This window comes from Pituophis catenifer, unplaced genomic scaffold (genome assembly GCF_029215685.1).
Source record: "Pituophis catenifer annectens isolate HBS135680 unplaced genomic scaffold, rPitCat1.0.hap2 SCAF_2, whole genome shotgun sequence".
In the NCBI taxonomy this organism is placed as follows: Eukaryota; Metazoa; Chordata; class Lepidosauria; order Squamata; family Colubridae; genus Pituophis; species Pituophis catenifer.
The window spans coordinates 11,144,876-11,160,653 of NW_027256882.1; the positions used below are offsets into that span (position 1 = coordinate 11,144,876).

At 41.7% G+C, this 15,778-nt stretch overlaps 1 protein-coding gene across 1 annotated transcript; it reads right to left on the reverse strand.

Annotated features, from left to right (window-relative positions):
- Positions 1-3,859: 3,859 nt before the first annotated feature.
- LOC139309834 (vomeronasal type-2 receptor 26-like) lies at positions 3,860-12,612 on the reverse strand. The gene is made up of 6 exons (XM_070934036.1): positions 12,461-12,612; positions 10,361-10,652; positions 8,346-9,161; positions 7,098-7,325; positions 6,021-6,147; positions 3,860-4,761 (listed from the first exon to the last, which is right to left on the reverse strand). Exons 1-6 carry the CDS (start codon positions 12,610-12,612, stop codon positions 3,860-3,862), a joined length of 2,517 nt encoding a protein of 838 aa, XP_070790137.1.
- Between the last annotated feature and the right edge of the window lie 3,166 nt (positions 12,613-15,778).

Here is a 15,778-nt window from a genome sequence, read left to right on the forward strand (position 1 = left end):
CGGAGCTCAATCAAAGGCTAACATCTGATAGGATAAGACAATGTTCATCTGCACAGCATCTGCCCTACCCAAAACTTCACCCAAGGTGTTTATGCAGCCTGGAAGTTGGATTACCTCATCTTGCTCTTCGGCTGTTGGGAAGGAAAATCCCAAGGGATGTGGCATCAACATGAAAAACAAGGGATAGTGGTGATTTTGAAAATTATGAGGAGAAGAAACATCACTGTTGTAACTTCCTCAAGAGTGTCCTTTCCAAAATGCTCCATTGAGAAAGGAAGTTTGGAAAAAAACACCACCAAGACACTAAGTCAGCCCCCCCCCCCATTAGATCTGGCAGAGAGGGACTACTAATGATATATAGTTATTGAGTCTGCATCCAAGGAGACAGGTCTTCTCTGCCATGATACCCACCTCATCTGCAGTTTTAGCTAATAAAGAACTATGGTCTTCTTTATAGGGACCCGGTGGCTCAGTGGTTAAGACACTGAGCTTGTTGATCGAAAGGTCGGCCGTTCCTGCCAACCTAGCAGTTCCAAAGCATGTAAAAAATGCAAGTAGAAAAATAGGGACCCCTTTGGTGGGAAGGTAACAGCATTCCATGCGCCTTTGGCATTTAGTCATGCCGGCCACATGACCACAGAGACGTCTTGGACAGCGCTGGTTTATCGGCTTTAAAACGGAGATAAGAACCACCCCCTAGAATCAGGAATGACTAGCACATATGTACGAGGAGAACCTTTACCTTTATGATCTTCTTTAATATCAATCAATGTGAAGTACTGTAATTCAGACAATGGTCAATAGCTAGATATGGACTTCCTAGAAGCGAAAGTTTCAAGAATATCTCAAAATGCGCTTCAAGGTTTTGGTTACTATCTTTAGAGCGCTCCATGGCTCAGGACCAGGGTACTTACGAGACCGCCTCCTGCCACCAATAGCCTCTCACCGACCAGTTCGCTCCCATAGAGAGGGACTCCTCAGGGTGCCGTCGGCCAAACAATGTCGACTGACGGCCCCCAGGGGGAGAGCCTTTTCTGTGGGGGCACCTACCATCTGGAACGGGCTTCCCCCAGGAATTACGAAACATCCAAGACTTACGCATTTTCCGCCGTGCCCTGAAAACGTTTCTATTCCAACAAGCTGGTCTGGCCTAACTCTCCCTTTTTAAATTGGCTTTTAAATCGGGTTTTAGACCTCTTAGATAAATTTGGATGTTTTAATCTTTGAGCCAAATTACTTAATCTGTTTTTAATAGTTTTTAACTTCTATATGTATTTGTATTTATTATGGCTGTTCACCGCCCTGAGTCCTTCGGGAGTAGGGTGGTATACAAATATGAAAAATAAAATAAAATAAATAAAATAAAATATCTCAACAATGTGTTTTAAAATGTGGAAAAGTGTTTTACCTTTGTAATTTAACTAAGTGGATTTAATGGGGAGAAAATGGGCAGTGTAGAAGGCAATTCCCTTCTTTTGCATTAGGAGGGTAACTATATAATTCAGAAGTGTAAAATGTCTGAAGCCCAAGGAGATACTTGCTTTTTGAAAGTTGCACAGAGGTCTGAAAACAGCTCAGTGGAAAACCTACCAATTATAAATTTTACCTCATTAATTTTTTACGTTTGATTCAGCTACCATATTTTCCGGCATATAAGACGACTTTTTAACACATGAAAATCTTCTCAAAAGTCGGGGGTCATCTTATATGCCGGGTGTCGTTCTCCTGTAACCAGGCAGACCAGCCCAAAAGGCTCTGACGAGCCTTAAATGGCTCTGGCGATCCAAGCCCTGACGATCTGCTAATCAGGCAACTCAGCTGGGATCGCCAGAGCCATGGAGAAGGAAAAAAGTTTTCTCCTTTCACATGGCTCTGACAATCCAAGCCCTGACGATCTGCTAATCAGGCAACTCAGCTGGGATCGCCAGAGCCATGGAGAAGGAAAAAAGTTTTCTCCTTTCACATGGCTCTGACGATCCAAGCCCTGACAATCTGCTAATCAGGCAACTCAGCTGGGATCGCCAGAGCCATGGAGAAGAAAAAAAGTTTTCTCCTTCACATGGCTCTGACGATCCAAGCCCTGACGATCTGCTAATCAGGCAACTCAGCTGGGATCGCCAGAGCCATGGAGAAGAAAAAAAGTTTTCTCCTTTCACATGGCTCTGACGATCCAAGCTCTGATGATCTGCTAATCAGGCAACTCAGCTGGGATCGCCAGAGCCATGGAGAAGGAAAAAAGTTTTCCCCCTCCAGCTTGCTTACCTTAGCTGCTTGCCTTGCTTCGCTTGCCTGAATCCATTCCATCAGCAAGCCACTCCCTGCCTGCAATCAAGCAGGCAGGGAGTTGTGGACTTCAACTCCCAGAATTCCTCAGCCAGCAAAACAAAGCTGGCTGAGGAATTCTGGGAGTTGAAGTCTACAAGTCTTAAAGTTGCCAAGGTTGGAGACCCCTGTTCTATTGGGTAAGTTTTTTTCCCCTTTGGGATCTTTAAAAAAAATAGTTAATTGGGGATTTTTTTAGTTGTTCTTTTTTAGACCTAGCCATTTAAAGTTTAGGAAGTTTTAAATTTAGCTTTCATATAAAAATAAAAATAAAATAAAATAATATTTGTGCAGCTTTCTGAGATTTACTATGTTTTTGTAGTGTTTCACTCTAACTACACAAACACACAAAATCTCACAAAGCTGTGTGTGGAATTTTCTGTGTGTAAAGTGTGAAAGTTGTTTTTTGGGACTTTTTGTGGCTGTGTGAGGTTCCTGCTTGTTGCAGGGGCCATTTTGGGTCTAGCACAGCTGCTTTTACATTGTGGGTGAGCCAGTTGATGTGTTTTAATTTTTATTTGATGTGCGTTGGAAGAGGGGTAGTCTTATACGGCAAATATAGCCCAAACCCTATATTTTAACAGGAAAATTCAGGGGTCGTCTTATATGCCCAGTCATCTTATACGCCGGAAAATACAGTAATCAGGGACAAATCTCATCCTGTTATATTTGCAGAGGTCTGCAAACAGGTCAGTGGGAAATTATATATTACATATTTTATCTGATTTATTTTTTATGCTTGTTTCAGGTTTATCAAGGACAAATCTCATCCTGTTATATTTACATCCAGTGTCTGACACAATTTTCTCCCTTCTGGTTTTTCTATCATGTACTCAGATCCACACTACCTGCGTCTCCCCATAAGAATGGAGGAAAACCATTTAAGTGAAGAGGTTCTTATGAGATAGTCCTGAGTGCTGAAGTTATCCAGCTTTAAGGCACTAGAGAAAAAGGAGCAGAAAGCATATCCAGTGCATTTATTAAGAATTAGGCCAAGAGAAGACACAACTGTTCTCATTTGTCAGCTTGTGGAAATCTGCAAACCTCTTAATGTCATGTTTTAAATTGAAAGGTGGTTTTCATAATTCGCTCTCTTTGCCCGGCTTTCTCCTTTGCTCTTTCAGTCCTACTTATTAAATCAGCAAAAGCCCAAGTATGACTCCTCAATAAATTGTAATAATAATAATAATAACCTTTATTGTCACTGCACAACATATGTACAATGAGATTGGTGGAGCTCCCTCAGTGCATCCCCCCCAACACAATACAATTCACAGTGAAGACAGAAAATCCCTAACCCAATAAACCATATTAACAAACACCCACTCCTAATGCATGTTGCGCCGTCCCTGCGAGTCCATCGTACTACGTAGTTATGAGGTTATTTCGCATTCATATGATTTAGAAAAGTAAAATAGTTCAATAAAATATTTTCTCTGCAGACTAATTTGTACATATACCCCAATATTTGGAAGAGCAAGGGAATTTTCTTCTTAAATTAGATTGTTAAAAAATGAATCCAGAAAAGCTAAGTTTTCTATTTTACTTTGATTATTAGATGTTCCTTGGTGTTCAGATTTGGTCTTAGTAAAATGATGTAACATTTGGGGATGAAGATGCAGCCCAGCAGACCAGCACTGGAGGCCAAGATGGAGAAGACCTGCACAGCCACCATGAATTTCCCTTTGGTGCTCAGATAGGTGGGCACAAAGGAGATCCAGACACTACAGAAGACCAGCATGCTGAAGGTGATCAGCTTGGCTTCATTGAAGGCTCCAGGCAGGTTTCTGGCCAGAAAAGCCACCGTGAAGCAGATGGTGGCCAGGAAGCCCATGTAGCCCAGGGCTCCATAAAACATGGCAACAGACCCTTCGTTGCATTGCAGGACAATCTCTCCAGGCTGGGAATACATATCAGAGTCTGGAAAGGGGGGAGAGATTCCCAACCAAATGGCAGAAATGGCAATCTGGACACTACAACCAGAAATAACAATGGAGTTGGTCAAAGCTTTTCCCAGCCATTTCCTCATCGTGTGTCCTGGCTTTGTGGCCAAGAAGGCCAACACTACTGTGATGGTTTTGGCCAGCACAGAAGAGACCGCAAGTGAGAAAACAATGCTGAAGGTTGTTTGACGGAGGAGGCAGGTGGACTTTCTTGGCTGACCAATGAAGAGAAAGGAAGTCAAAAAGGAAAGCAGGAGGGAGACCAGGAGGATATAGGAGAGATCCCGGTTGTTAGCTTTGACAATGGGAGTTTCTCGATGTTTAATGAAGATTCCTAACACCAGAGCAGTAGTGATGGAGAAATATAGAATAAAAGAGACTAGGATGATCCCCAAAGATTCTTGGTAGGACATGAAAGTTATCATTTTAGGGATACATTGAACTTTGGCCATGTTCGGATATTGATCTTCTGGACATGTCAGACATTTTTTTGCATCTGGAAAAAAAAAGTATAATATCTCTAGTAGAGGTTTTACTTTTTCCATTTGCTTGAATGCCCTGTTTGGGGCGAAAGCTCCTTCACACATGTTTGAGGTGGAGATTTTATAAAAATGATGAAGCCTGGGAAGAATTTAGGTAAAGGGGAAACATCCCCCCCCCCATCAACAGCAATTTTCAAGAGATATGGGAATCCCCACTCTAACAAACTGAAAGGCAACTGGGTTGCCAAATTAAATATATCTAGGAGCCTGTTCTAACCCAACCTTTGCAAGTAGTGATAAGACATTTACTCATGAGTTAACCCCCTTTTTATAACAGGGCAGTAACAGTCTTTTATTCACAGGGATAAACAAAAGATCATATATAATTAGTCCCAACAAACCTGGGTTTATCCAAGAAATCCGAATTGCTTGCTGTATACTAGAAACAAACAGTTGTCTCTGACAACTGGCCACTCCCAAATCCCTCCTATTTATTTCCCAGCAAGGGAGGGGCTGGCTTGTGTCTGCATCTGCCTATCCCTGAGAGTTGGCTTACTGCTTTCCTTTGCTCTCCTCTCCTTTCCTCTGTGGGCATACGCGCATCTGGGATGGCCCCCATCTGTTCTTCCCCCTCACTCAGCTCAGGCCCCAAAGAGAGCTCCCTCTCCACCTGGGGGACGACAAAGGGCCCTGGCTCTCCCTGTGTCTCTGATGCTATTTCCTTATCAAAGCCTCCCAAAGGCTCTGAATCTGGCCCAGGCCCTCCCTCCATGTCCTCCTCGTCTGACTCTGCTGCTAGCTCTGCTGGCAGCTGACGAGCCACAACAGAGCCGCCAATTTCTGTAACTTAAGCTTCAGTTGTAGGAATTATAGGCCAAAAAGAAAAGGTATGAATGAATAAAATAAATCAGTGTATGACTGATTTGGTACACATTTTTCCCAGGTAGTGGATCAGTTTTTCCATGAAAACCAGCATCTTAGTCTGCTTTTGGTGGCTGCTGGGAGAATGTCACTAATGGCCTTGGCTCTGGCATCCATAGGATCAGACTGATGAAAGTAGAGTGTAAATGTTTTGATGCAAATCTCAGCCCTTTTCTAAGTGTATCAAGGCATGGCCCAGAGGGAGAAAGCTTATGGCTTGGCATTACAGCACCACTTTCATTATTCTGGTGAAAGCTGGGTGAACATGGAGATGCTGCTAGGTTTCCCAAAATGCTAATTTTCAGACACACACACAAACACTCCTCCTTCCTTTTTCTCCAGCATCACCCACCTTCCCAAATGGAGATGGTCCCTTCTCCACAAGGAAGGCAGTCATAGCAGCAAAGGGGTTCCCCTTCCCGAGGCACCTTGACAAAACCTGGATGGCAGCTTTCCACACACTTGGAAGAAGGCAGAGGCTGAGCAAGAAAAAAGAAAGAGAAGTCAAGGAAATGTGATATATCTCATTTATTTGTGGCGATGAGAGATCCGGAGTATAAAATCATTCTTAAGCAGTGTGCTGAATTTGGAGCTTCAAGCCTGTATACTGTTCTTATGACTGATACAACTATCTATTGCTTCCCTGATTAGGTCTCACTCTGTTCATTCCTTCTGCTTCTTCAGGGTTTCCCATGAAGCTTTCTGTTAATAGTAATACCAATAGCACTTAGACTTATATATTGCTTTACAGCCCTCTCTGAGCGGTTTACAGAGTCAGCCTCTGGCCCCCAACAATCTGGGTCTTCATTTTACCGACCACGGAAGGATGGAAGGCTGAGTCAACCTCGAGCCTGGTGAGATTTGAACTGCCAAATTGCAGGCAGTCAGCAGAAGTAGCCTGCAGAACTGCACTCTAACCACTGTGCCACCGTGGCTCTGGACTGAGCTTCAGGTGATCTGATAGTGCTTTGCAAATGTCATCATATTTTAATGCTAAGCAGCTTTCTCCATTTACACCTAGCCCTGACTAAAACATGCCTTGATGACTTTGTCTTTATGTTGCCTCCCTAAGACACTGTCTTCTAGTTATCCACAAATAAGATTGATTTAAGTTGTCCTTGACAACTTCCACCAGCCCCATAACTCACAAAATGGGTGGAGGAAAGCTCCATGTTCTTTTTGTCATTCTGATTACCCTTGTGGACCTTTATAGACTTCATTGCATTGTCATGCCAATCTAACAGTAAAGATAACATTCTTTGTGTGATATCAAGAATGGCCTCGGGATGTTTATGAAGGGATGATAAGGCTCCAGTATAGGAATAAATGGAGAGATGAGATCTTTTGGTTTTTGCAATTAGAAGAATGACAGGTATTCAAGGCAGTAAAGTTACTAAAGTTGGAGAAATTAAAGCCTTTTCTCTCTCACCTTGTCCAGTAGGTTGAGGGGGGCAGTACCATCTTGATCAATGAAAAGCTTGAGCTCTGGAGATTCTTCTCTTCTCAGACTCCCAAATTTCCATCTCTTTATGGACTTATTAGGGAATATCATCGAGCTCATGATGTTTAAATCAGCTGCCATCTTGCCATTCTCATCTAAATACACTCCACCCATGGAAGAGTTGTAAAAATGAGAGCTTTGGAGGAAGGAGTGAAACTGGTGAAGGGGAAAACAGGAGAGGAAAAATAGAAAGAGCAGATGATGATGTAGGAGGGGAAGAAGACAAAAGAAGAGAAGGAAAGGAGGAGATACGACTAATTTTTCAGCCTTGAAAGTCCCGTGGAGTGAAACTCATTCAAACTCAGGTGGCTATGCATTTTTGAATATCTGGACACATCTTATATTTTAATCTTAAATGTCCATTATGAGATCTAGTTCTTTGGGAAGGAAAGCATTATGTTTATGTATTACTAAGATCCCTAAATCTGAGCTGAGTTTCTACTCAGAAAAAAAAAATGAAATCAAGGAAATACCAAATGACTCGGTATATCTCTCTTGGGTATGTGGCATAACTCTGAATTTAGACTTATTTTGGTATTTTTCTGTAGTATTATTATATTATAATTTGTTTTTCACATATCTGAACCATTCATTGTTCAACCTTCATTGTTGAACTCTGGATGGTGTACAATAGAACATTAAAATATAAAACAGTGTATATAAAATTAAAAGGAGACAAGAGTGAGTGAACACTATTAAAATTAGTTAAGAGGCAAAAGGAGGACTTTTAACCAGCCCCATGCCTGCATGGTCCTCTGGGCTCTCCACACAGATCAACAAAGCCATGTTTTAATTCCTCTATCAACCCATCAAGTGACCTGACCAAAGCCATTTTAACATCCTTTTCAGAAGATCAGTGGCTGCTTCAACTCTGGGGAAAATGGCAGCGAAGGCTCTCTTGCTAGACCCCACCAGTCATAGTCTTTTAACTGATGGGGTCTGTAACATACCTTTCCTCCCTGGCTGGGTGGGATGGGCTGATGTAATGGGATGAAGATAATTGTTGTTAAGTAGTTGACACTTGAACTATTATTGTTTGGTACCTAGGGGAGATTAACTGTTGCATTTGCTCAAATCTCAGCATGGTGCATTGTTTCCATTTAGCTATACAATCCATGCAGTTACAGTAATGAGCCTCAAGTAGAGGATAGAGACCTATAATGGAAAAGGTAATACCTGCCATGGTTGCAATTTATGAACTTCCATCCTCTCTCTATCCTTTCTCCTCATCTTCTCACTTCTGGAAGAGTATGCAGCATTTAACGCCTGTGCTGCAGCCCAGACAGAGTGGTAAATTTGGTAGTTGTCTAGAAAAAAGTTTCTTTCCTTCCCCTCCTTGGTCAGTTGGATCCTCAGCTTCTCTTTCTCGGTGCACTTTGTCCTACCTTTCTTGGCCAAGGGATGCTTTGAATATGAACAAGGAAATGTTATCTCTACAAATCTTCTAATAGATGGATAAAATAAGTGGAAATCATCCTGGTTTACCCACTTTTTCTGGTGGGTGAAGAAGGAAAAATAAACATAAGTGTAGAGTATATTTTCTGGACTGTATCTCAAATCCAGCATAAAATCCCAGCTAGCTGTAGTGATCCAGACTTTGCCATAAGTGGATGCTTTCACACGGTTAAACACTTCCTGCATAATAAATATTCCATTTATGAAGGAACCTTGTTCTCCAAAATAAATAAAGACATTGACTTGTGTCCATTTGTAGAATTGTTTTAAATTAATATATATATTGAAGGCAACCACAGAGATGGTTTGGGACAAAACCACACAAATTTCATTCCTTGTGAGCAGGGTTGTTAAAGTTCTCATGAAGGTTTGTCCATCGTCATTGTCTGGAGCAATGACCCCAATTAAAATCCATCTGAAATGATGGAGGAGTTTCACAATCCCTGAGTACTGGGTTCCTTTTGAAGGGAGAGTCCGGTAGAAAAAGGGAAACTGAGTTTTATCGCTTAGCACATGTGAAGCAAAAGTATAACTGATCTGAAAAGGAAAGTATTAAGGGTCACTATTTTGTCATATCAAGGTCCAAATATTAACTATCCAAATTGAGGATTTAAATTATGTTTTTCTTCTTGGAGAAAGGGTAGCCACCTTTTGCCCCCCCCCCAAAAAAGGAACTTTTATATGGTAGTTGCTTCCCTTGTCATTTCACCCAACTACAAGCCCTTAAGCAGGAACCTCACTTTAGAGATCATTTCTCCATTAATGACTAAGACGTCTTGATGGGCTGTCTATTAAAATAAAGCAAGGTCATGACACAGACTTGAAAGTAAATCAGGAAGTCTGTAATTGTGGAGTCTATCTGATAAGAACAAAGACTGCTTATTCACAGGGAATATGCAGATGTAAAGCTTGTAACAATTCTGGGTAGTTAGAAAGCTGATAAAAGTAAAACAGAGTTAGGCAAATTGCAGACCTCAGCTAAAAATTAGGAATAGAGATGGCCTGCAGGAAATAAAATGTTTATTAGATAACTCCTGGAGCATTCATTAGGCAAGGCTTAGAAGAGGGATAGATAGAGACCAAAAGAACGTATATATTTTCATGTATATATGTATAAACACGGCGAATCCGATGTCAAACAGAATTGTTATTATATTTTACTTGTGTAAAAAAAAACCAATAAAGTGTAAATAAAAAAAAAAGAGAGAGACCAAAAGAACAAATAGCTAGATCATTACTAAAATGTTTATTAGATGGTTATTACTTACTATCCTGCTTTGTCCCCCCTTCTCCTTTAGTGAAAATATATAAAACTTTCTTAATCCTTTGTTCTTGGTTCTTGGCATTTAGGCCAGGAGCCGGTTTCATTGGAGTACTCCAATAAAAAGCAATCAAAAACACAAATCACCTCATGTCTGGTGTCCATCATTGACCTCGGCACCAGGCTCAGACCCAAATTGGGGACAACAGTCTATTCATCCAACCAACACTGAATTCAAATAACCATTAAGGGATCAGGCTTTCTACCACAAACAGGTATCTATCTATCTATCTATCTATCTATCTATCTATCTATCTATCTATCAAGAACAGCTGGGCCATGCCTTGAAGATGCTATTATTAAGGGGAAATTATCACAATTAGATTTCATGAGTCGCCAATCAGCATTGGGATATCAGGATGCTGACTTTTCACTCCTATTACAAATCTAGGTACAGTTCCATGCATACAAACACCTGTGGGATTTTGTAGGTGCCCAGCATGGCTGAAATTTGGATGGAGATGTCCGTGGCAGCCCCTTCAAGAAGTGCCAGGATGTTTTTCTGCCTTCCACAGCTGTAGTTGGGCACGTTGGCCTCTCCAGTTGAAAGCAGGTCCATCAGAGCGTCGGAAGTCATTTTCACATCAAAATAGCTGTCCTGGATTGTGTAGCCCAATGTGATGTTGGGTAAGAATTTTGGATCCTGGTTGATCTCTTGGACAGCAAAGAGGAAGGACAGGATTTTCCAATAAAATGGATTTATTTTCCTGCAAATATGATTACATTCCACAAACATCAACCACAGCAAGATACCAGTCTATTTCATTGCTTTTTTTTAACCTTGTAAATATTTGCAATGTATCAATAACTATTGACTACATCCATAGTTGATGTAGACTATATCTGCAATTCTATCTAAGCTGTTTTCTATCTCCTGTCATTGGGAGGTAGGAATTTGATGTTATTTTTGGGTCAAGACATATTTTGACATATTTTGAAGTAGATTCTTATTTCTGATCTGCCAATTTCTGAATGCTGTGTGAAGTCTACAAAGCTACTGAAAACTTTAAAACAGAACACTCATGGAAAAAAGTGGATATAACTCATTATATCAAGCAATTAAGGAAAAGTGATTAAGATAGTTTTTTTCAAAATTTGCAAAGATGCAAGACCTAGTGAACGTATGAACTAGGGATGAGAGGTGACCGAGATTCACTTCCTAACCAATATTGCTGATACTTACATTTTGTTGGTTACTTCACAAACCATTCAATTCATACCCTTATATTTTTTAAATAGAATTTTTTTTAAAAAAAGAACTCAAATTGCTCGTTCCTTTTTAAGCACTTTTTTCCCATTTGCACAATGTGAAAAAATCATTAAGTTTCCTGTCAGCTATTTGGAGCGGTTTCCTCTTCCTACTGATCTTTCTCCTCCTCCTTCTCTTTACCCATCCCCTTCTCTTCTCCAACCAGTTTGTGCTCTGGGCTGGTGACTTGGCATTGATGTATCCACAAATTTTCTCATTCAACAGTTCTGATCATGTTTGGTGAAAATATGCAGAAGAAAAGCAGAATAGCTCTTTGCTCTGCACATTAAACTGGTGGCAGAAAGACTTCCCATTCCTCTAGCTCAGGAATGTCAAACTCAAGGCCCACGGAGTGCTTAGATCTGGCCCGCGGAGCCGCCCTGGAAACAACGAAGGACCGGCCCTTGGTGCCTCTGCCAGCAAAAACAGAGCTCGGGAGGGGTCCATTTTCACTGGCAGAGCAGTGGTGAGTTTCTACCAGTTTGACCCAGTTCGGGCGAGCCAGTAGTGATGATGGTGAGCTGAGAGCGAACGGTTTCTCTCTGATGGTTAGGTTGGCCCTCCCGCTGGCCCCTGCATTATAGATACCTTTTATTTGGTCGTTTTTAGCCCAGCTGAAAGGCGCAGCAGAGCGGATTGCCGCATCTCAGCTGTTCCATAATACACTGCGCTTGCGAAGCGCGTGCAATATGCGGTTGAAACCCACCACTGTGACAGAGGGTTAGCAAAAGAAAAATAATAACAAAACAAAAGGAGAAATGTTTCCCCTTTTGCATTTGAGCATCCAAGAAGGGACAGGAAAGGAGAAAGGGGAAGAGGAAAGACCAAGAGCCTGGAGGAGCCTGGATAGCTCAGCAGACTAATGCATTGTAATTTAACTCCAGCTGTCTGCAATTAGTAAGTTCGAATCTTGCCAGGCTCAAGGTTGACTCAGCCTTCCATCCTTTCTAAGGTAGGTAAATTGAGGACCCAGTTTGTGGGGGCAATAAGCTGACTTTGTATAAATATATAAAAGTATGAAGGCTATTGCTTAACACATTGTAAGCCACCCTGAGTCTCCGGAGAAGGGCGGCATATAAATCAAATAAAAAAAAAAGATGGGAAGAGAGCAAGGAAGGAAAGAGGGGAAGGAAGAAAAATAAGTTGGAACACCCCTGTAGTCTTACTCAGAAACTATAGCAGAGGGAGTCCTGTGGAAATTATTTTGTTGAAAAAGAGTCTTTATTCCACAGATCATGCCACTAATGAAAAGGTCTCCTGGCTTGCCGTAAATTGATGGCTGTTCTCCATCCCGCCCCAGAGTCAAAGAGCAGGAGGTCTTCCACATCTTGGAGGCTGTGCAAGGCAGGAACAGGCTCAGCAGAAATAAGAGGATCATTCTTTCTACGCCTGCACTGTTTCCTGCCATGGAACTGCATTCCTTACACTGTTAGCAGAACACCTTTCAAGCTCAAACCTGCAGTAGCTTCTGTAGTGTAGACGGAGCTCAATCAAAGGCTAACATCTGATAGGATAAGACAATGTTCATCTGCACAGCATCTGCCCTACCCAAAACTTCACCCAAGGTGTTTATGCAGCCTGGAAGTTGGATTACCTCATCTTGCTCTTCGGCTGTTGGGAAGGAAAATCCCAAGGGATGTGGCATCAACATGAAAAACAAGGGATAGTGGTGATTTTGAAAATTATGAGGAGAAGAAACATCACTGTTGTAACTTCCTCAAGAGTGTCCTTTCCAAAATGCTCCATTGAGAAAGGAAGTTTGGAAAAAAACACCACCAAGACACTAAGTCAGCCCCCCCCCCCATTAGATCTGGCAGAGAGGGACTACTAATGATATATAGTTATTGAGTCTGCATCCAAGGAGACAGGTCTTCTCTGCCATGATACCCACCTCATCTGCAGTTTTAGCTAATAAAGAACTATGGTCTTCTTTATAGGGACCCGGTGGCTCAGTGGTTAAGACACTGAGCTTGTTGATCGAAAGGTCGGCCGTTCCTGCCAACCTAGCAGTTCCAAAGCATGTAAAAAATGCAAGTAGAAAAATAGGGACCCCTTTGGTGGGAAGGTAACAGCATTCCATGCGCCTTTGGCATTTAGTCATGCCGGCCACATGACCACAGAGACGTCTTGGACAGCGCTGGTTTATCGGCTTTAAAACGGAGATAAGAACCACCCCCTAGAATCAGGAATGACTAGCACATATGTACGAGGAGAACCTTTACCTTTATGATCTTCTTTAATATCAATCAATGTGAAGTACTGTAATTCAGACAATGGTCAATAGCTAGATATGGACTTCCTAGAAGCGAAAGTTTCAAGAATATCTCAAAATGCGCTTCAAGGTTTTGGTTACTATCTTTAGAGCGCTCCATGGCTCAGGACCAGGGTACTTACGAGACCGCCTCCTGCCACCAATAGCCTCTCACCGACCAGTTCGCTCCCATAGAGAGGGACTCCTCAGGGTGCCGTCGGCCAAACAATGTCGACTGACGGCCCCCAGGGGGAGAGCCTTTTCTGTGGGGGCACCTACCATCTGGAACGGGCTTCCCCCAGGAATTACGAAACATCCAAGACTTACGCATTTTCCGCCGTGCCCTGAAAACGTTTCTATTCCAACAAGCTGGTCTGGCCTAACTCTCCCTTTTTAAATTGGCTTTTAAATCGGGTTTTAGACCTCTTAGATAAATTTGGATGTTTTAATCTTTGAGCCAAATTACTTAATCTGTTTTTAATAGTTTTTAACTTCTATATGTATTTGTATTTATTATGGCTGTTCACCGCCCTGAGTCCTTCGGGAGTAGGGTGGTATACAAATATGAAAAATAAAATAAAATAAATAAAATAAAATATCTCAACAATGTGTTTTAAAATGTGGAAAAGTGTTTTACCTTTGTAATTTAACTAAGTGGATTTAATGGGGAGAAAATGGGCAGTGTAGAAGGCAATTCCCTTCTTTTGCATTAGGAGGGTAACTATATAATTCAGAAGTGTAAAATGTCTGAAGCCCAAGGAGATACTTGCTTTTTGAAAGTTGCACAGAGGTCTGAAAACAGCTCAGTGGAAAACCTACCAATTATAAATTTTACCTCATTAATTTTTTACGTTTGATTCAGCTACCATATTTTCCGGCATATAAGACGACTTTTTAACACATGAAAATCTTCTCAAAAGTCGGGGGTCATCTTATATGCCGGGTGTCGTTCTCCTGTAACCAGGCAGACCAGCCCAAAAGGCTCTGACGAGCCTTAAATGGCTCTGGCGATCCAAGCCCTGACGATCTGCTAATCAGGCAACTCAGCTGGGATCGCCAGAGCCATGGAGAAGGAAAAAAGTTTTCTCCTTTCACATGGCTCTGACAATCCAAGCCCTGACGATCTGCTAATCAGGCAACTCAGCTGGGATCGCCAGAGCCATGGAGAAGGAAAAAAGTTTTCTCCTTTCACATGGCTCTGACGATCCAAGCCCTGACAATCTGCTAATCAGGCAACTCAGCTGGGATCGCCAGAGCCATGGAGAAGAAAAAAAGTTTTCTCCTTCACATGGCTCTGACGATCCAAGCCCTGACGATCTGCTAATCAGGCAACTCAGCTGGGATCGCCAGAGCCATGGAGAAGAAAAAAAGTTTTCTCCTTTCACATGGCTCTGACGATCCAAGCTCTGATGATCTGCTAATCAGGCAACTCAGCTGGGATCGCCAGAGCCATGGAGAAGGAAAAAAGTTTTCCCCCTCCAGCTTGCTTACCTTAGCTGCTTGCCTTGCTTCGCTTGCCTGAATCCATTCCATCAGCAAGCCACTCCCTGCCTGCAATCAAGCAGGCAGGGAGTTGTGGACTTCAACTCCCAGAATTCCTCAGCCAGCAAAACAAAGCTGGCTGAGGAATTCTGGGAGTTGAAGTCTACAAGTCTTAAAGTTGCCAAGGTTGGAGACCCCTGTTCTATTGGGTAAGTTTTTTTCCCCTTTGGGATCTTTAAAAAAAATAGTTAATTGGGGATTTTTTTAGTTGTTCTTTTTTAGACCTAGCCATTTAAAGTTTAGGAAGTTTTAAATTTAGCTTTCATATAAAAATAAAAATAAAATAAAATAATATTTGTGCAGCTTTCTGAGATTTACTATGTTTTTGTAGTGTTTCACTCTAACTACACAAACACACAAAATCTCACAAAGCTGTGTGTGGAATTTTCTGTGTGTAAAGTGTGAAAGTTGTTTTTTGGGACTTTTTGTGGCTGTGTGAGGTTCCTGCTTGTTGCAGGGGCCATTTTGGGTCTAGCACAGCTGCTTTTACATTGTGGGTGAGCCAGTTGATGTGTTTTAATTTTTATTTGATGTGCGTTGGAAGAGGGGTAGTCTTATACGGCAAATATAGCCCAAACCCTATATTTTAACAGGAAAATTCAGGGGTCGTCTTATATGCCCAGTCATCTTATACGCCGGAAAATACAGTAATCAGGGACAAATCTCATCCTGTTATATTTGCAGAGGTCTGCAAACAGGTCAGTGGGAAATTATATATTACATATTTTATCTGATTTATTTTTTATGCTTGTTTCAGGTTTATCAAGGACAAATCTCATCCTGTTATATTT

Bases quoted from the DNA above. Each gene is read 5' to 3' on its own strand.
- LOC139309834 (XM_070934036.1), bottom strand. From the start codon at position 12,612: ATGCAGTTCCATGGCAGGAAACAGTGCAGGCGTAGAAAGAATGATCCT. The intron at 10,653-12,460 runs GCAAGCCAGGAG...TCATATTTGCAG, and splicing joins AGAACAGCCATCAATTTACG to GAAAATAAATCCATTTTATT. The intron at 6,148-7,097 runs GTGAGAGAGAAA...TTTCTTGCTCAG, and splicing joins CCCTCAACCTACTGGACAAG to CCTCTGCCTTCTTCCAAGTG.